Here is a 20,686-nt window from a genome sequence, read left to right on the forward strand (position 1 = left end):
TGCAAGGGCCTTGTGAGGCAGACTCCCCCTTTGACCAAGCACCACTGTACTTTAGCATGCCTACTGCTGAATTACTCTTTCACTAGAAAGTGACTAAAAACCTGTCTCATTTATGAACTTGTATGAAAACAAAGTACACCAGTATAGGCATTTTCACCTGCTGAGCAGTAATTTTATTGCAAAAACTATACAAAAAGAGTACATGAGTCCCTGCTAGTGGAAGCACAGCCACCCCTGAAATAGCTCCAAGCTGCTGCCAGCCCATGCTGGAGGAGTTAGGTGTTCTGTGTTAGCTGCTGCATCACAAGGGCACAGAGACTCATCAACTGCAAGTATTCATCAGCACCGTCTGCCAGGCATTTGTCCACCTCCTGCAAATGGAGAGAAGTTAAAACCCTTTAAAAATGCTGGTGCTGGAGCCAGCTGTCTCACCCTTGTGGTGAGACAGCTCACCACATCACAATTCAGTCTGCCAGCTGTTTACTTAATCAGCACCAGCCTCTCCAGCAGTCACATCACACACCCATCTTAATTTTCCCTCCCCCTTTGCATCAAAAAAAGCACACCCACAAACCTGCTTGAGCATCATTAGAATAACATGGCTAATAATTCATTTAGTTTGACTGGACTTCGCTTCCTTCTCAGGAAGTTTCTCAACAAAAATTCAGAAATTTACAACAGGAAATACTCAGAATGAAAAATCAGAGTAAATGACAGAGAGAGAAAGAAGAAAAATTAACCAATGGAGACTGGAAAAGTAAAATCATTAGAGAACTCAAGCTACAGACTTACTGCAAGCTTCTCAACTATGATAGATTTCTGCTTGTCGCTGAAATCGTCGCTCTCCACAACAATATCATGAAGCTGGTTTACAAGCTGACCAACAGCATACCCTTCATTTATGAGATTCTGTGGCAGGGTATACGAAAAGGGACGTAATTCAGCAGCAAAAACACCACAAAGAGGAAAAACAATCTGAAAAACTCTGCCTGAGCCAAAGACTGTCCTGGAACCTATTATGGGACTCTAAGCATTAAAGTACAAGTCAGTAGTTTCCACAGAGTCCAGCACCCTGCCCAACGGTGACCCAAAGCAACCACCTAGGAAAGACCAGGAGAACATGGCAGACACACGGCAGCACGTTCGCCTCAATATTCTCCCAGCTTCTGACAATTTACATCTCAGGGATTTTGTTAGCTAGAGACATTTTAAGCAGCTAGCCACCTCCGATGAACCTGCCCAATCTCACTCTAAAATTAGGAAAGCTTAGCATCCACAGAATCACGTGGCACAGCTTCACAGCCTTCACATTTTAAAGTGCAGCCAACTTTGATTTATCTTCTTCATCTGGTAGTGACTAGTTACAGACATACAGAGCACTGCAAGGCCAAACTTTTTAAATAAAATAAAAACTGTGGCAATTAAAGATAGCTGGTTTTTTTTTCTTAAATCAGTAGTGCCCAGTAACAGTAAATATTGGGAAGAGTATTCCATGAAGCCATTTAAGTAGACAGAAATTTATGAAAATAAAAAAGCGCAATCTAGTGCACAAGATACACCCACGCCTTATTACAGCTTTATTCAGACACTTCTCATCTAACACAGTCTCTGTAACTAAAAAGGTGACTAGTCCAGAGACCGGTCCTGCCCACAGAAGATGCAATTTTAATGTTCTGTGCTAAGTGTCTCATTAGTAATTCTCAGCTTATTTCAGCCTAACAGCTCCACGTGACCTCAGTTTAGCTCAGGAGAAAGTCACATTGGTAGCAAATCTTATTTGTAGCTTTCATAACTCTTCCTCAGAAGGGAAAGATCAGCAGCATACTAACTGGTGAAAGACAAGCTTCTCGAAATGGGTGTCCCAACTGACCTGAGGCCACATGTTCCTCAGCTGCAACGCAGTAACATACAATCCACAGGGCAGTGACCTAGAAAAACTCTCAGGCTGAGGCACTAAGGGGACTGTACCTTTGCCACTGTTTCCAGTCTCTCAAATGAACCACTCTGGCAGGCAGACAGCAGTCCATCCATTGTTTCTTTAGGGATGACCTGTAACAAATTACATTGCTTACTTTCAACTTTGTACACTTATAAGTCAGTCACAACTGAAGTCAATCCGCATTTCATTCCTCTACACAGGGAACCAACCACTCTTAAGCAAGTATCTAAGACAGACCAGATTTTTTTTTAAATAAAACTAAGAGCTAGGCTTTAACATTTGTCTTACATTGTTGATAGAAATAAGAGCTATATAATGACAGTGAATTGTCAAAGTCACGTTCACAAATCAAAATTCACTATCACTTATTTGGGACACTAATCGGAGGACTTAATTTAAATAGGCAATGCTTTCTGCACCATGTTGTGCCTAAGCAAAACAGCAAATTAATTTTCTCTTCAGTGATGCACCAGGGACATAATTTAAAAAAAAAAAAGCAGCCAATGCAACAAGATCAGTCAATAAATCAGAAGAGAAAAAAGTTGACAGATGCCATTATTTAGCTCAGAGCAGGGAAGCACTGCTGACATTCTCACCGTCTCATCATCATTCCTGTCGGTTGACTGTCTGGACAGCTTGATTTCAAAGCTTCTTTATGAAACGTGGACAGTAGCAATTGCCTCCATTTCCACTCCATTCAAGTGAAAACCCCTCAACCCTTACAATTGGCTGTGACGGTAGCACCTTCAAGGAAAGAGTGTCCTTCCCTAACGCCCATTTACTTTTTCAGTTCCTCAGCTCCATCAGTCTTTAAAAACCTGGGAGACTGTGTATTAGTACCTTACTAGCAATGCCAACAAGCATAAAATCATTTATTTTAAGTCAAACCTTGACCAAAGGTAGATAAAGGTAGCAACTATACTTAGCACACACACACTTTTCAGACTTATTACAGGAGAAGCTGTATAACATCACTTACCCCAGCAATTTCCGTGACTATGTTCTCTGTGATCTCCTTCCCTCCCATTAAGCGAGTGGCACTTTGAAGAAAAGTGATGGCTTTTCTTAAGTCCCCTTCTGACACTTTAACAAGGTAAGAGACTGCCTAAAAGAGAACGTGAGAAAATGCAATGTGTGTACTGGATCTTAATGAACAGTGGAAGTACAACTTCCTCAGCAAACTGATTTGAGAACATCAGGTAATGCCTGAAGCAGATGGTCAGAGCTAGGCACAATGCACAAGTTACAATGCAACCTCTCTGCTAATGTAAATGCTACCACAGGTCTAATGCAAACCACAGCTCTAATGCAAACCACAGCTCTCAGGACTAGGATTTCACATTACAAATATGTCACCAAACAGTTCTCAAGTTACTTGGTCTCACAGCTGAAATGAGACTTGGGACAGCAGTGCACAACTGTGCTATGATCCACACCATTTTACCCGCACTTGTATTTGTATTGTAACTGTGGTAACTTGTATTACCCACATAGCTTTTGAGTTACTCTGACAAGTGAGGCAATGGATTCAGATGGGGGCAAAGATATATTCAGTGGAGTAACTTACACCTAGTTCTATCTCAGCCTCTTTTTACATGCTAAAGTACAAGTTCTGAACTTTCTTTTCCACTTGAGCAACACAAAGGAATAAGAATTATCTAATAGCATACCTATTTTGTCATAACACGTCTACCAGCCTTAAAACCCCATCATGATAAACAAATCTTGGGCAGCTGGAAATGTAATCCAGGGAGAATAAGCACTGTATACATTATGAATTATATAAAGTTGCAAGTGCTGCAAAATATGTGCTGGCAATTTCAGAATGAAATACTGACTTAATGCAAGTACACTCAGTACAGAACAAAAAGCCCTACAGTTATTCTCTAATTTGCTCTGGTGGATATTTCTCTGATTTTAGGAAGACTTTTACAATTTCATCCTCACCTGTGTTAAGGAGAATAATACGCAAATGATTTTATATACTGTACATAGTGCAATTGAAAAGTCTGGAGAAGTATGCTGACTTAGTCCCTTTCACTGCAATGCAATTATGTACCGGATTAAGCAATAAAATTACTTGGCAAGCACTAAGGTACCTCACTACTGATTTTCACATTTTCCTTCTCAGAAACATCCAATAGCCGCTGCTGCTGGATTTTGTCTGACAAAGGTTTGAAGCGGAATTTGGAGCATCGAGACGTTAAAGGTTCAATTATTCTGAAAGAAAGAAAAATAAGTGCTTGCCAAATGATTACACAGCCACATTCATACAGATGATGCTATCGTAATACGCAAGGGTAACATAACCTTAAGACTTCAACACTAAAACCCAAAAGTTGAAACCTAAACAAAATAAAAAGAAGTATTGTGAACAGGAAGAGCAACAAGTCCAAAAAAGTAACAGGTTCCTCACATACCTGCTGATGTAGTTACAAATAAGGCAGAAACGTGTTGTTTTAGATTCTTTTTCCATTGTGCGTCTTAAGGCTGCCTGGGCTGCTGAAGTCATAGAGTCTGCTTCATCCAGGATTACAATCTTAAAAGGAGGACAAGCTTTACCACTGAAAGACAAGGAGACATGTGTTCTTTAGATCAAGTTAAAAATATCACTGCAAATGGTGAGTCACATTTTACTCAATATTTATACACAACAAATAGAACAAAATCAAACATTCAATTCTTTTTGATTATTTTTAGTTATAAGACAAGGATTTGTAAAGGGCAGGGGAGGCAAACTGAGTTCCCATAGAAAGACTGGTACTTGAACACTGCAGAATTCCCCTAAAATATGTACTCATGCTTTAAGTTTCTTCTAATAACTAACACAGCACTTCTTTTTTTTCAGGCTTCCTGGTTACCTGAACTTCAAAGAACATTACAACAGCCTAATTTCAGGACACAAGACCATCTCTTGCCATGTAGTCCTGGCATGCAGTTTCTTCTTGATACTTTCCTCAATCCATTTTTTACCACATACACACAACTTCCCTTTTACAGGGCTTCTCACCTAATACCAGACTCTTTTCAGCATCTTATAAGCTAGCACCTTGCATGAGATGCAAATTGAGCAACCTCAGCTGCAACCTGGTCTAGTGGTAGGTGTCCCTGCCCATGGCAGGGGACTGGAACTACGTGATCTTTAAGGTCCCTTCCAACCCAAACCATTCGATGATTCCACGGAACTAGAGGTAGAAGAGAAGTAACTTCCACAATTTACCCAAATAAAGTTTCCTGTGGTAGTCAGGCAACCTTTGCAAAGACAACAAATATCTGTAAGTCCAGAAGGCTCAGTCTTACTTTTTTTCTCCCCTTGTTTGCTTGTATAACATTAACAGCACTAGTAAAAGTTATTCAAACTCTCAATATGAAACGACATGAACTCAAAGCCTAGCCAAAGTATTGCATTTGTTACAAACTTCAGACCAGTGCTGACCCATCTTTTGTATTAGAATCTTTATTATTTAGGTTAATTTTATAATCACATACTTTGTCCTAAGCAAGTCAGTCCATCCAACAGATTCAGCCTGGATTCAGCACTTACTCTGAACGACTTCCAGATGCTGTTAGCTGAGCAAAAGCCTTCACTTTTTCCCGGATCACTTGTATTCCACGCTCATCGGAGGCATTTAACTCAAGGACTCTTTGTCGGAATAATTCAGGACTGCAAAATCATTATTACAACATATTAGCTGTTAATGCTTGTAATGGTATGTTACAAAGTGTATAGACCAGAGGGCCTTTCTGAACTGCAGGTATTATTTTTGCTAGCATTACTGAAAAACATACTTTGTTAAAATACAGCTGAGATAATTATATGTTAGGTATGAATTTCCACTAGCTATTTCTACAATTGACTCCCACACTGAAGAAAACAACAAAGCATAAAATTATACTTGTTACAAGGAAAAAGTAGGAAGCTGGGTTTGTAAGCTCAGAGCACTACATAATGTGTCCTTCTACTTACATGCTGTTAGCAATGTAGAGAAAACAGTTAAATCCCCAGATATGGTAACTGGCAGTGGTCTGCCACTGCAATACTACCAGAAAGTAAATATCTAAAAAATATAATACAGGTAGTATTTAGCAGCACCTCTGATTTAAAAATAAAAATTAAATACAGGGGAATTTAAATTCTTAGAATTCAGATGGACACACAACATGGAGTTGTCTAGAAGTTATCCTCTCCAAAAAACAACATGAGACAAATATTAAAGACACGGAAGGGAAAAGGTACCAGAGCCAATATTAGATAAGATCACACCATCAAACCACCTTCTCATCCATTTTTTGCTTATTGCCTACTCTGAAAGCACTACTCAAAACCACGCAGATGTTAGAATTCAGTTGGTGAATGTACGCAGAGTTCATAAGAACTATAACGCATACTAAATTTTAGTCTGATATTACTCAATGGTGCGTAACAGAAAGATTATGACAGACATTTTGTGAAGTGCCTCAAGATCTGTGTTTAGCCAACAGCTTACTGAATATAGTATCAAAATTGGAAATCCTTTACAAAGTTCAGTAAGGCACGTGCAAGCCATTTCTTTTCATGCTCTTTTCTGCTAGGAACACATAGTTAAAGAGACACAGGGTTACATGGCTGCTAGCCTCAAAGAAGTGTTGTTGGTAACAGCAATCAGTGATTTATGAGGGACAAACAAGAAAGATATCTCATTTTAGAGCTGAACTAGAACATGAAGCAACTCCTGAACAAAAATTTAAAAGTATGAGAAAGTTTCCAGAAGCTACATAAAACAGGCAACAACCAGAGGCACACGACTAGAAGACACATGATAGTTGCTTATATCAAAGCAATTCAATTCCATCTTACCCATAGAGTTCTCTAGCAGCTGCTAAAATAGTGGAAGTCTTTCCAGTTCCAGGTGGGCCATAGAACAACAGATTGGGAAGCTGGAACAGCAAGGCAGCATTAAAAAACAAACGAACAAACAAACACAAAAAAAAACACAACACAAAACAGGAAAACCTACTGAAAATCTGAGCACCTGATAGAAACTATATACTCCTCCTGCAAAACAATATCAAATTCTAGGTCACTGCACATGGTGCTCTAAAGGAGGATAAACAGTTGCTGTTTATAAGACTGCACGAACAAGCTGTTATTTGGTGGCACCATCACACCTTCTATCAAAATAGACACTTTCAAGTCATATTTTATTTTGATATATTGCCTCCAGGTCAAGTCCAATATTACTAAAGCCTACAGAGCTTACTGTTATAGATATGACTGCAGTGACATGCAAATTTATCCAGTGATGCCCTTCAGACAGTCAGCATACTACCAGCAGTGCAGCTGCAATAAAATTTGTCATAGGTTAACTACCTCATACCTTCTCAGCTCTGCCTTTGAATGCCATTCAGAGAATTCTCTGCTGCCTTAACTCCACTGCAGTAAGTACAAGGTAGCTTGTGAATGTCAGCGCAATATTGCAGCGATCGCAACACAGACATATCCTAAGAGTAATCATAGAGATGCTTGCAAAACCTGACAGGAATGCATAGCACCAGCAAAGAGTTTTCTATATCCACCCAAGAATTTTTCAAAGGAGGAAACCAGTGGCATTTCTCAAAGAGATTACGTTAACTGGTCTTTCAAATATTTTCATTAATAACCTTAGCACGAAAAACAGGAATGCATTATCAAAACATACCAACACAGGTAGATGAAGAAGCACAGCAAAGACTGCAGTAAGAATTATAGGATAACAGTTAAAAGCACAAAGCATAAAAGCTCACAATTTGAGAGATAATTGAATATAAGTATCTGCTAGATGTCTGGAATTCATCAGCTGGAAGTACAATAAAAGCTGACTTAGTTTTGTCTGTCAGTCAGGGAACTGTTCCTGTGTTCCTGACCACTGTAACACAGCGGTCCTAAGATGTTCACTTTCAACACAAATGCACAATTATTAATACTAACAAGGGGCTAGCAAGACTCCACCTAGAAAGCCACACACAGTTCAGGTCATCCTCAGTCAAGGATGATAAATCTAAATTGGAAAAGGTGATTACAGGAATGGAGGGCTTATTTATAAGAAAGTACTTTAAAAAAAAAAAAAGTTAGCTCAGCAAAACAAGAGCTGAGAGGGAATATGCCAGTGCAACAACAGGGACACAGAACTAAGTTGGCATAAAACCAAATTTCTGCAAATTAGCCACAACTAAAATTTGGATGAAAACAAGAAGCATAAGAGTGATAACTTTCTATACTAGTGTTCCAAGTAGTCCCTCTTATCACTTAGCCAGTTGCATTTTAGAACAGCTGCCTTTGACAGTAGATGTTCCAGTTCTACATTCTTAGAACAAGAATCCACAAGTCCCCTCCAAACAACAGTAAAAAGACAAGCCTCTCTGTCTGATTTATTTTCAGCCCTTAATAAACGTTCTACTTTTAAAGAGTCAACTAAAATTAGATTAAAGAATTTTATGCTGAATATAGCAAGCCATACAGACAGAATCAGAACAGCAAAACCAAAGGTATCTAAAGAGCAGCAAGAACTACAGGAGTACATGATCCACAGTCAGAAAATAAAAAAGACAGACCTTTTTGGCAACAGTATTCCATTTTAGCAACTAAGATAAGACACAGAACAGATACAACTGTGTAGGCACTGGAAAAGTATGAGTAGTAGAATTTCAATATTTTATAGTAAGTAAAACCATTTCAAGTTTTGCCCTCTCTATCTGCTGATCATTTGTTACTCAGTTCCCTGGTTAATATGTAAACAGTATCCAATATTAACACAAGGTTTTTTCCAAGTTTAATTAGACACCACAACATTATTGCCTCCCTGTGTCTTTTTAGGGATTTCTGTGAAGAAGTGCTTACTGAATGACAGCTGATAATTCATCAACTATGTTAGGTTAGCATACTGTAAGAGTAGACGTTTTGTGGAGCTGTGTGTTTGCAACACTCCTAATTTCGCGCCTCTGTGCTAAATCACAAAACATGCGTTAGCAGGTAAGAAGCTTTAATAAGAATCTATGCTTCCTAATTTCATTAAATCCATACTTTTCTACTGTTTCCTGTTTCAACCCCTTTTATGCTCACTTCTCGCTGAAGTTATCACCGGTATTTACACTGCTTTTTCAACAAGCACAACCTAATCTTTCATGTAACTCTGAGGCAGTATTTTTAACAGACTGTAACCTGACCTGTTACCCCCAGCAAGCCTGAAAAAATGGGTAAGCAGGATACCTGCAGGCATCACCCTATTTATGGCAGTTACTACATATAGCGTAAACTCCAAGTCATTTTCTAGAAGTTTCATTAGAAGTGAGGATATAAATCGGAATCATAACCCTACCCCTAACTCTCTTCTCAGTAAGATATAATCAAGTAACTGAAAACTAAAGAATACTATAACATGTCAGTTTCTTTGCAAAAAGCAACGTTAAATCAACAGTCCTGGCAGGCAGAAATCAATTTCTCCATTTCAAAATCACCCGGACTCTGGTCTTTCCCATTTATAAGAGAGATACATCGTGATTTTTAGAAGACTTGCCCTATTTATAAGCTCCCAAACCAAGGCTCACAAATACTTAGAAGTAACTTAGCATAGAACTGCCTCTCCAGTTCCAACAGTAAGGTTTAAATAATGCTGTAAGTTTGCATCATGTACTTTGTCACAGCTGTTTCTTTGATCTCAACAGATCTCCAAAGTCAGTGAGAACTCCTCAAACAAGTGCCAGGCACTCCATTCCTTAAACTACACTTTTGCCTTTGACAGAATGAGTTCTTTCAAGAACTAACAAAAATATCTACATTTTAAAAGCATCAAATATTTTGAACTACTTGCATGATTTTGTTCTTAAATAACTTGCAGAGTTTGGGTAGCTATAGTAAAATACAAAGCCTGTAACCACCTTACAGACAAGTTACAATTTGTCTTTTTCAACTCAGGAGGCAAAAGTCAGCACAACTGCACAAGGCTCATCATCTGAGAAACACGGCTGACCCAGAAGCTGCAGGGTTTTAAATAGCTGCTGCTCAAAATAGAACCTGACAACCCATCACCTAACTGATGGTACAAGACTGATATGTCCAGACAGCATAGGTGGGAGCACCTCAGTTCTCCTTAGCTGTTAATAGTTCCTTACTAATTACCAGAATTACAAATATTAAAACACAGAAGTGTTGCTGCTGAAACCAGTATTTCTAACAATACAATATGATGTGACAAGGTCACATTACAACAACATTCCTGAAGTAAATTAAATCTGGAGGCATGAACTAAACAAATCATACAAGCCTTCCCCAGTTTTGTCATAGCAGCTCACTTTAGCTCCCTACACTCAAACACAAAGTACTTAAGCCTTTGCACGTTCTGATTAAACGAACATTTTTGGATCAAATAGTCTCAAGCTAGTCAAACCAGAATTGCAGAGCAAATCGTCTCAAGATAAAAGTTTTGAATACCAGAGACTACAAATGCATATTGTGCATCAGAATACAATACAAGTTAAAGGCTTCCTCCATAGAACTCTGAAAACTCCAAATTGTTCTTTATAGCTCTCAGTGACCAGATATACCTATCACAAATGTCATTTTTGGAACATCCTTACCAACCACTTCAGCTGGCTTTAGCTGTCTATGTAAACAGGAACATCTTTTGGAGCACAATAATGACCTTCCTAGGTGAAACATGGAAGCTAAAGAAGTCTCAGCACATATAAAAGGAAGGAATTCTCCAGACTTGAAAAAAGCATTTTAAGCAGTTTCATAGAAGCACTGGTATGTCACTAGAATTCCTGTCAGTCCTGCCAGTCATTCCTAAATTACCGTTTAGGAAAAGTCAATCCCTTTTCAATAAAAGAAAGTTTTCCCCTCTACTCTTCATCAGGAATGTCTGAAGTACTGGCTGAATAACAGTGTCTAGAAAATAAAGGCGCCTTCAGACTCAAAATTATTTACAGGATGTTTTCCAATTAAGCTATTGCAGAAAAATTCCAAAGTGCATCATACAGCTGACAACTTTACAGTGAGACTTGGAGACTGGGAACATCTGAAATATGACACTGCTCCCAACACAATACCAGGAAGTCACTTAGCTAGTCTGGAAACATTATCATTGCCACGCTAGAGAAAGGCAGGCAGTTTTCCTCAGCACTGGCTCGTTTCTATGCTGTGGCAGCCGTTATCACCACACTCACATCGGCGCCTTCCAAAGACTTTTTCAGCACAGCGACGACTTCATCCTGGAAGGCGACTTCATCCACGTTCTTGGGGCGACTGAATACAAAGACACGAAATGCAATTCGTTATGTAATGGAAAGAAAAAATGGAATGGAGGAAAAAAGCACACAAAACAACCATTTCCCTTTCCGATGACACTGGCACCAAAGAATTACAGCAAACGCTGCAGCTGGGGCCAAAATCCCTGACAGGAAACCCACCCGGTGCCTCTGCCCTGCCTCCCTGAGGTTTCTCAGGAAGAGACAAACGGCTTCCTAATGGAAACAGCGGCCCGAGGTTATTTTTAGAAGCCCAAAAGTATTTTGGAGCAACATTTCGTCACTTTGCGAGCCCAAAAGCCTTCTCCTGAGGAGAGAGAGCCCTTGAGGCGCCTCAGCCCGGCTGTCAGAGGGCCGTCACACCGGGTTCCCCCCCCGCCCCTTACTATTTCTCCACCCAGGGCACGGGCCGGGGCTTCTTGCCCTCGCCGCCGCTCCCCGCCGCGCCCCTCTCCCTGGCGGCCGGGGGCTTGGTGCTGATGGCGGAGGGGCCCTTCAGGAAGGCCTGCATGGCTCCGGCTCCGCTCGGCTCTCTTCGGCCCCGCTCGGCCCCGCCGCGGCTCAGCCGAGCGCGTGACGTCACCGCCGTCCCGCAAGCCCCTCTCGGCCGCTTCCCGCCAAGCCGCCCGTTCCTCCCGCCCACGGCCAATCACAGAGCCCGCGCCGCAGGCGGGCCCTGACGTCACGTCTCGCAGCCAGGCGCCGCCCGCCGGCAGCGCCGCGCGTGCTCCGATGAGGGAAGGTCCGGGCGCCATCTTGGCAGCTCCGGGCGCCATCTTGGCACCTCCTTTCAAGGCGGCCCCCGGGGAGGGGCGGGCGGCCGGCGCCTTCTGGGCGGTCCTTCCGATTGCAGCTCCCTCAACAGAAATAAAGGAACAAAGCAAAAGCAATCGGCGCCGCGCCGAAAGTTGGCGGAGGAGGGCCTCTTCTGTCGGGATGCGAGAGCTGGTGCCTGGCTCCGGGGGGCTGAGGGGCGGCCTGAGGGAGGTCTCTGGAAGCGAGCCCAGGGCTGTGCCTCAGCCCGCCCTGTGCCAGCCGCCCTCCGTGGCTGTACGGCCTGCACTGCTCAAGCCTTCCCCGTCTCCTGTTGCCATGAGAGCAGCTCCCCCAGGTGTACAAATGCAGGGGTTGTATGTGTAAAAGTTACCAGTTAGGCCAAAGGGGATCCTTTTTGATTTCCCATTATTACGAATAATCTGCATTACAGGGAAAAATAATTTTTTTTTAAAAAAAAAAGGATTAAAAAATGATGGATGTGATTGATGTGTTCCCTCTAAAGGACTCAGAAGCATCCCAGCAGATTTGGCAGTCACGATGCACGCCCACATGTTCATCTTGTCCTCCCACTACGTACCCGTTCTATGTGTAAAAATTAAATCAGTTATGTTCCCTGCAGCTGCATGCTGGGTGCTTGCAGGTGTGCTGCTTTACTGATTCCCCTTGGCTGCTCCTGAGCACGAGGCACGGCCAGAGTGGCCTGGGCAGCCACAGCAGGCACCGTCCAGAACAGAACCTGTGCAGGGGCAGAGTGGGCTGGAAATGGTCTCTATGGCAACAGATGAACAGGCTTTGGAAAAGGGGATGCAGGAAAGAATCGAAGCTGGAAATACATCATTCTGCTGGCAAGACAAGCCCGTAATCCTTGTTTGGGCAATTTAAATAAGCTGTTTCCTTTCATCTAGAATTCTATTATTGAAACATGAAAATGCCTTGGCAGCAAGAGATGCCCATACACACAACTCCTGAAGTTGGCCTGATCCCGACGAAAATGCAATGCTGTTTTTTCCGTCTCTGATTATATTTGATACTTCCAAATACTGGTGACTTGGAAATGGTAAGGATGTATCAGCAGCTAGAACTGATCACTTTTCTTTCTGAAACTGTGTAAAGTATTGTTATGTTTTTGAGGTTTCATTCCATTTTGTGGTTATTCTGTCCTCTCCTTAATGGGGACACTTCAAATGTCTTTAGCACTTGAGGATGTTATCAACTGTGTCTGAGCCTCAGGTTCAGTTCTGTGAAGGAAGTTCTTGTCTGCTATATTAACATAACTTAATAACAGAACTTTTTATTTCATTATGTTAACAAAAGCAAAAAAATCCAGAAGGAAATAAGTGATCCCAAGCTACTCTATCACTTTCTCTTGCTGGTTTTCTCTCCCTCCGTTGTATAGATACAAGGACTGAAAATTACGCATTCTCAATTCTGCATTCATCTATGGTCTAAAGGTGCAACAGATCAATCTCAAATGGTTATGATGTCCTCTCATTTGCTTGTCTCCAGGCTTTCCCATGGTATAGAGTTTTACTTGTGAGACTCATCTGTGCCCCTCAAATGTGGCCCACTGAAACTGTCTACAGTCTAGCTAAACTGTCTAAAGACTAGTTTAGCTTTAAAATGCTAATCACCTGATGCATGGTGAATTTGTTCTTTAAAGCACTTTAACATAATTGTGTATCTATAAAAAGCCAGACAGCTATTAAAAAGCTTTAAAAATATTTATTTTTGTTTGTTTGTTTGTTTGTTTTTCCTCTTGAAGTGTGACAGAAACATGTTTGGGGGATTTGACAACTTTTTTATCAGACTTCAAGAAGGAGGGATGAGCAGTAGGGGGGAGTCAATTTGAAGCAGCGTTGACACATATCATTTATAATGCTATTTATAAAATGTATTAAAAACTATCTAAGACTATTTTAATTCATAAAGGCATAAGACCCAGGATGTATTGGTATTTAGAAACTGTAATATAGTTTATTTATTATATCTGCCCAGTGGCAGATGTCTCAATAGCGATACTGATTGTGAGCAACTTTCTTCATTCTCATCCCGGCCAGGTCCTCCAGCCACATTTGAGCAGTGGTATCTGCCAAATACCTCAGGTCTAATTTCACCACTGGTTCAAGTAGATCCGTGAGCTCAGTGAAATGATCTGATACATTGCACTGCTACTGCGGCAAACAGGAGGTAGGAGTAGGAACGTGTTGTGGGGTGGGTAGGGAGGTGAAGAATGTGCATTGGGGTGGCAAGGAAGTTTTCTGGCAACGTGGACGGACCTAAATGGGAAGCCTGATCCCATTCTTTCCTACTCTGACATTTGCAGGTATACAACCGTAGAATGGAGGTTCAAGAGCTCATTGGCTGAAAAACTATGTAAGGGGCTAGGGAGGGAAGCAGGGCAGAATAATTGATGAGGCGGAGGACTTCTGTCTTTATAAATTACTCTACCTGGTGCCCTGGAAGCCTGTCCATGCATCCATCAGTCTAGAACTGAAGCCAGTTAACACTAAAGCTCTTTATCTTATGACACTGGGTTTTTATCTTATGACACCGAAAGTGGACAAGTGGCTTCCTTAAAATAAACTACCTAATAAGAGAATTTAGGAATTAATCTGATCCTAAAAATTCAAGATCACTATCCAACAGCTTTTTCCAAAACTCAGGCTTTGTTTTGAAAGACTAAAGATGCTAGAAATTATTTAAAGAAATGAATGCAATGGAAATAGCTATATACTGATTTTCTTTAACAGCAAACATTTATCTAATAACTTTCAGCATTAGAAGACATCTGTCAAAATTACGTAAGCAGTGCAGAGCAGACTGAAATTGGCAATTTTCATTGTGCAAGCTGCATAAAGAAGAGAAGGTTCAAAGCAGGATGGCAAGAATGATAAAAGGTACAAATTGGCTTTTTTTATGAAGACACAGTAACTAGGACAACATTTGGCTCCACTCAGGAAAGAGTGACTGAGGGATATGATCACTATACAGAAAGTCATGGCTAAGATGGAGACTGTGAATAGGGAATTATTCATTCCTACTCAAGGTGCAGGAACCGGAGGCTTGAAATTGAAGTATCGGGCTTTAGACCTAAAATCAAAAGTATTTTTTTCACACAACACATATTTAAATTGGAATCTTGCTACTAAACTTCATGGCTGTCAACAATATAAATAGATTCAAAGATAAGTAGAGAGATTCATGAAGAAATAGAGTATTAAATATAATCAGGCAAATGCAAACTGAAGCTCTCAGAGTCCGTGAATAACAGAGTGCTGCAATTGAGAAAAAGATTTCTGATGAGAAGGGAAGAAAAGGAGACAAGCAGAGAGCTTTGCTAAAACTAGCATCTTCAGCAGCCTCTTCAGAACAGATGTTAGAAGCAACTATGCTCCTTTTCTAGTGAAGTAGCTGAAACATAGCATCTGATACAAAGCAGGTCAGGCTTTGCAGAAGCCTCTCCAAGAGGCTAAGTGTGAAGGCAGGGACCCAGGCACTACTGGGGGAGCTGTGTGTGGGAGAACAAGTGAACATGCAAGTTTTGGCCGAGAACTCACAGATTTGTCATAGGAGCTGACTGAGAAGACAGTGAAAAGCCAAGAACAGACAGTGAAACACTAGGAATGTGACCCTCTATAAAGCTAAGCAGGAGCACTGTTGGCTGAAGTGTTCCAAAAAGAACAAAAGTAAGAAAACTTGAGTGATATTGTCCTTTACTGAAGGATTTATATTACAGAAAGGAAACAGCACGATTTTGTGCCTTTGTAGGTATGCATCAAAGAAGTATGGGACTTATTTACCCATTTCTTCTTCTAATGGAATTGTACTGCACATCTGAAGTGCTGCCATAACCAGTCAGAAGTGGTGACAGTATAATTACCTTACCTGATTGTGCCAACAGTGTTCCAGTTCTTCCCAGTCAGTAACAGAGCCCTAATCTTTGATATCAGAGAGTCTATAGATAAAAGTTAAGGGAGGAAAAGTCATAATGCAAAGGTATTGCTTGCTTGCAAAAGTAAAAGTTGGGAAAGGTATGCTAAACTTTACTGTTATTCCATCAGCTTGCCATTTTTCTGGTATGAGGGAGTCCTCAGAGGCACTCTGAACACCAGAAGTTAGTGATGTGGTTCTGGAGGGAATTTGCCGGAAAAACTAAGAGAGGGGGGAACCTATAAGGGTTTTTTAGGACTTGGAAAGTGGAAATAATACAAGTGAAGAAAATAGTTGCATGGCTGGATCTCATTTTTTAATGGCTTTTCTATCTCAGTTGGTTTTTAGAGATAAGAGAAAGGGATGTATAGTTTTATAGGATGAAGAAGGAAAGATTAATCCATGATTTTTGCAGTGAGAATTTCCCTTTCCATCTGGAGAGGCCACGGGATCTTGTAAACAGTTTTTGTTTGCAGTGTGCAATTTACTGTTTATTAAAGATGCTTACAATGCTTTTGGCCTCAGCTGTTTCATTCAGGATCTAATAAATGGCTGTTGATTTGTCAGGCTTTCACTCTATGGAGAAATCAAGCTGTTGCCTGTCGGCCATCATTTTAATTGTGGAACTGTGGTATCTGTACAGCCCCCAGCCCTGCTTTCTTGTAAGACTCATGCCTGAAATGTAAATCATAATCCTCTGTACCTCTACCCCATGTATATTAGCAAGGACTTTTACCCTACCGAGGGAAAGTTTGTATTTGTAGTAGTCAAAGTGCCGGCTCAATGTCACAAATACGCCGAGCACCACAAATGGTTACCATCACAGTGATGGAGTAAGTTGCTTCAGCATCTTTGAATCATTCCTTGAGTGACAGGTACAGGGCTTCCATTTCTCTCATCTCCAGGAGATCCCTATATTCTAGGCTTCTTTAATGCAGTCCCACTGATCTTAGTAGTGTAAAGAAATCATTCCATGACTGATGAAACTAGTGGAGTGTACTACCCCATGGCTGTGTCACGTAGCTCAAGCCTTCCCACCAAAATAACCTCAATCTCCCCCTTTTGTTTATTATAACTCATGTCATATGACAGCACCCTCATCTCAGATTGAAGCACAGGTAACCCACCCCACAGCGTAAGCTGGGCAAGGAGCAGCCCTTGCTGTGGCTGGCTGTAGACTGCAGTGTGATGACTGGCTGGTATGTACTAGCGAGTCCCTAAGATAGCCACAAAACAGAATTAGACAGCCCTCATTACATCCTTCCCCCTTTTGGGCTTTGTATGCCTTGCTAATTTTCAGTGAACCTACAAGAACGTGTTTTTGTCTCCAGAATTACATTGCAATCGATCAACAGGTTTAAAAGTTATTGAAGGCATGGCAGACAACTGGAAAGCAGGCTAACATAGCTAGAAGAAATAATAAGAGAAAAAGGATCTTAAAATAGCAAGTGTACTTGTGTCTGTAGTTACTGATACTGAATAACAATGTTGGTGTACGAGCATATGGTCTTAAAATAGCTGAGAATAATTTTAGCTAGAAATAATACAAAGGTTCCTAGCTATCCTTGATGTTCTTGAACAGCCTTGCTGTAGGAGTAGTGAGAGCAAACCACTCTCCACCACCATCTACATCTACACCACTTCTCAATGGAGTTTAATTCATTTATGAATGGGATTATACAGCGTCTTTGCCTGCAGGAAAAAAAAAAAAAAGAAAGAAAAACAAGAAAAACTATAACAACAACAAAGTATGTCAAGTGTCTGGACATGTGGTGAATTCTCTAGTCCTGTGTTCCTACCTCCAATCTGTGACCCTGTGAGAGGAAAATAAAAATAAAGCATCCCAGATCTTTCAGACTCCTCCAAACATTATGGCTGGCTGTCAGTCTGCTTTGCTTATGCTTTTCTTTCTTGATGGCATCTCTTCCCTTGTTGAGGAAATCATTTTAATGTTAGTCAAAATCTTTAGAATTTGAACTTTACTCCCTAGATGGGCTCTGCTAGAAGGATGATCTCAGAACAAAATGCTCTTGCTGTAATGCCAAAACATTGGCTGGTGGGTGGCTATCTCAAGTCATCTTCCCCCCCCTCACTTGTTTTCAAGCAGACTTGCTCTTATCTAACTCAATAGAAGCGTGGAAGAAACCTCTCAGTACGGTTGGTCAATCATCCAAGAACAAGGACAACAGCAGTGATACTCAGACTGCCTTGTAGGTCAGCCAACTGCTTGTGGAATTTTCTCATCATAGAGCTAGATAAAAGCTTTTGCAACACCAGGACTGGCTCACTGATTGTGCTGTAAGATCTGATGTGCCCACAGGGATATTGTACAGTTCTAACCTTGTACATACATGATGTCATGTTCTTTGGCATGTGTGGAAAGGTGGGCCCAAGCAAAATCCTATAGATGGGTGGGGAAATCTGGAATTAGAGCTGGATCCATTCTGTGGGAATAGAGCAGATATTGCAGGCAGCTGCATGTTTCTCTGTTCTGTTTGTTTTAAGCATGTAATAAATTTTCCTGTTTCCAGAAACGTCTTGTGTGGAGCTTCAGGTAGACTTCAAAGGAGGAGGTGCAAAGAGGGAATGGAGACATACAAGTCTCTGGTGGGTCCTGGCCTTTCTCACTTTCTTGCCTGCCTCTCTTTTCTTCTTCTCAGATCTTAGCTGGGCACTGGAGCCAGGAGAGCTGACAAAGCTTCTCAGGAGTTCAGCAGCCGTTTGTCCTACAGCAGCAGTACATCAGCGCAAGGCTCAGCTGTCTCCCTGGCACCCTGGGGCAGCGGCCATGAGCACAGGTGAGACCTGCCTGACACCCAGGGCTAATTCATTCACCCTTCTTGTAAACGGGCAGCTGGAGAGGGTCCTGTGGGGTCAGTCACACCGAGGGCGCAGGGACCCTGCCTGTGCAGCAGTGCACAAAGCCCCTGGCCACCCCGCCCCTGCAGGGCCCACTGATCAGCTCCCCCTCAGCCCCCCACCCTACGCATGTGGGCAACCCCGTTTGTCAGGCGACGGAGCGGGTAGGAGAAGGGTTTGGGGGGACGTTGGGAGGTTTCACTTGGGGACAGCCTGCAGGGCATCTGGGCCCCAGGGGCTGGGGCGCAGCACCGGAGGCTGCTGCGAGTGAGTGGTTCTCAACCGCCAGGCACGCCGGTGAGGAGAGCGCGGAAGAGCAGCTGCCGCTGTTACAGCTCTGCTGCCAGCTCCACTCCTCCTGATGCCATTCCTACCTCCAGGATTTTTCCCTGACTCACAGCATCACCATCCAAAAGTCTCCCTGGAGGAAGGTATCTGCCTGCTGGTTTGTCTTTTTATCCTTTGCCTCATCCGCGGGAGAAGGCAGAAAAAAAGCCATAAGCAATCAGCTCGCCTCTTTCCTTTTCCTTTTTCAGTTCTCCCACCTCCGTTCCCTTCCTATTGTTAAGGGGGGTTAAATCCCCTTTTGGAAGGAGCTTTTCTAGGTCCATGCATGGAGGGCAGCAAATTGGAAGAGGTGAGCAGCCGGCAGAAGATGTGAGAGCTAGAAGGGCCGTGCTGTGGGAGTGGTCCTTGCTTTGTGTGCAAGCGAGGCAGTGAGTGTGCAGCCTCCCACTCCGGGCGCATCTTTTTTTGGATGCTGTGCAGTTCCCTGTGTGAAATGCTTTTTTGGTTAAAAGAAGAAGAGATGTCACATCAGGAGCTCACCCAGCGACTGACTACAGTTATCACCCATGTGGGTAAGACATCTTTATGTTTCTTCTCACTACATTTGTGTAGATTTGGGGGCCCTTTTCCCCGAGGAGGTGCTGATGTACAGGCAGGAAGCCTTTGTGTGACAGTATTACACCTGTGAGTGAAACAGGAGCCATCAGCAGACTGCAAAACCCAGGGATTTGGGGCAATTACTTTTACTGATGGTTTGATTTGTTTTTCAAGCATGCAGTTTTCTGAAAAGTGGAAACAATAAAAGCAGCCTGTCCTACCTGGGAGGTGACCTGTGTACAATTCCCAAGCACAGTCCTTCTTGCAGGGAGGTGGTATGGAAAAGGGGGTGGTGGAAAGATGCTAAAGCCGTGCTAGTATGCTTTGCAGTTAGTTGTGATAGTGGAATTGCAACCCATTCTCCTTCTATGTACTGTTCTCAGAGGGTCTTTTTTATTGCCATTGCTGTTTCAGTTAAGGTGCTAGGACAGGATCCCAAAAGCTCTTCCCCTTGTTAGGCTTGGTTATACTGTTTGCTAACCTTCAAATGGTAGTGAACAAAGGTAGGGCCCTGTACTATGCAGTGGTATTCTTACAAGTCTATGCTGGCTACCCAACAGCGATGGCCAAACTACAGGGAAGCAAATAACCTGAAGCTAGCAAGACAGAAGATGCTGGAGATTAAAATGTCCACTGATAAAAGCTTTTGGAACCCTTCCTTGTTACATGCAATTGAGTTAAAGCAGCTTGTGGCTGTATTGCATCATGTAAAGAGAACATTTTTAATTGAATTGCATGGGAGCAAATTTTATAGCTGTCAGTGTTTGTAATAGATTGTGTTGTGAATACCAAAGCTGTTGTACAGGTTTCTGAAATGCCTTTGCCTTTCCAAAATCTATATATGAAATAGAGTGTGACCAAAATGCAGCTTTCAGAGAACACACAATTAAGATTTTAGATCAAAATTCTTCTTGGGCTTGATGTTAGCTGTAGCAGCTGAACTATATGTTTGAGAAAGCAAATGCAATCAGTAGCTTGTCTAAAGAAATAGCACAAGAGCAGATTTAAACTGAATAAAATGCTTAAGACCAGGTG

General features: G+C 41.9%; 3 protein-coding genes across 3 annotated transcripts in view; 2 read left to right on the forward strand and 1 right to left on the reverse strand.

Annotated features, from left to right (window-relative positions):
- Positions 1-146: 146 nt before the first annotated feature.
- Positions 147-11,848, reverse strand: RFC4 (replication factor C subunit 4). The gene is made up of 10 exons (XM_083848452.1): positions 11,587-11,848; positions 11,120-11,198; positions 6,777-6,856; positions 5,484-5,603; positions 4,360-4,503; positions 4,039-4,159; positions 2,919-3,044; positions 1,969-2,049; positions 793-909; positions 147-371 (listed from the first exon to the last, which is right to left on the reverse strand). Exons 1-10 carry the CDS (start codon positions 11,709-11,711, stop codon positions 276-278), a joined length of 1,089 nt encoding a protein of 362 aa, XP_083704578.1. The 5' UTR covers positions 11,712-11,848; the 3' UTR covers positions 147-275.
- On the forward strand, positions 11,717-19,495 carry LOC310904147 (uncharacterized protein). Its single transcript, XM_083848461.1, has 6 exons — positions 11,717-12,311; positions 12,883-13,034; positions 14,035-14,164; positions 14,753-14,874; positions 18,568-18,705; positions 19,056-19,495. Exons 1-2 carry the CDS (start codon positions 11,933-11,935, stop codon positions 12,894-12,896), a joined length of 393 nt encoding a protein of 130 aa, XP_083704587.1. The 5' UTR covers positions 11,717-11,932; the 3' UTR covers positions 12,897-13,034; positions 14,035-14,164; positions 14,753-14,874; positions 18,568-18,705; positions 19,056-19,495.
- Positions 19,156-20,686, forward strand: part of MCF2L2 (MCF.2 cell line derived transforming sequence-like 2) — a 159,747-nt gene continuing 158,216 nt past the window's right edge. Inside the window, exon 1 of the mRNA XM_083848405.1 lies at positions 19,156-19,626. Within this exon, the coding sequence (XP_083704531.1) occupies positions 19,524-19,626 (103 nt within the window). The 5' untranslated portion in view covers positions 19,156-19,523. The remainder of the gene's footprint in view (positions 19,627-20,686) is intronic.

This window comes from Anser anser, assembly GCF_964211835.1.
Source record: "Anser anser genome assembly, chromosome: 9".
NCBI lineage: Eukaryota > Metazoa > Chordata > Aves > Anseriformes > Anatidae > Anser > Anser anser.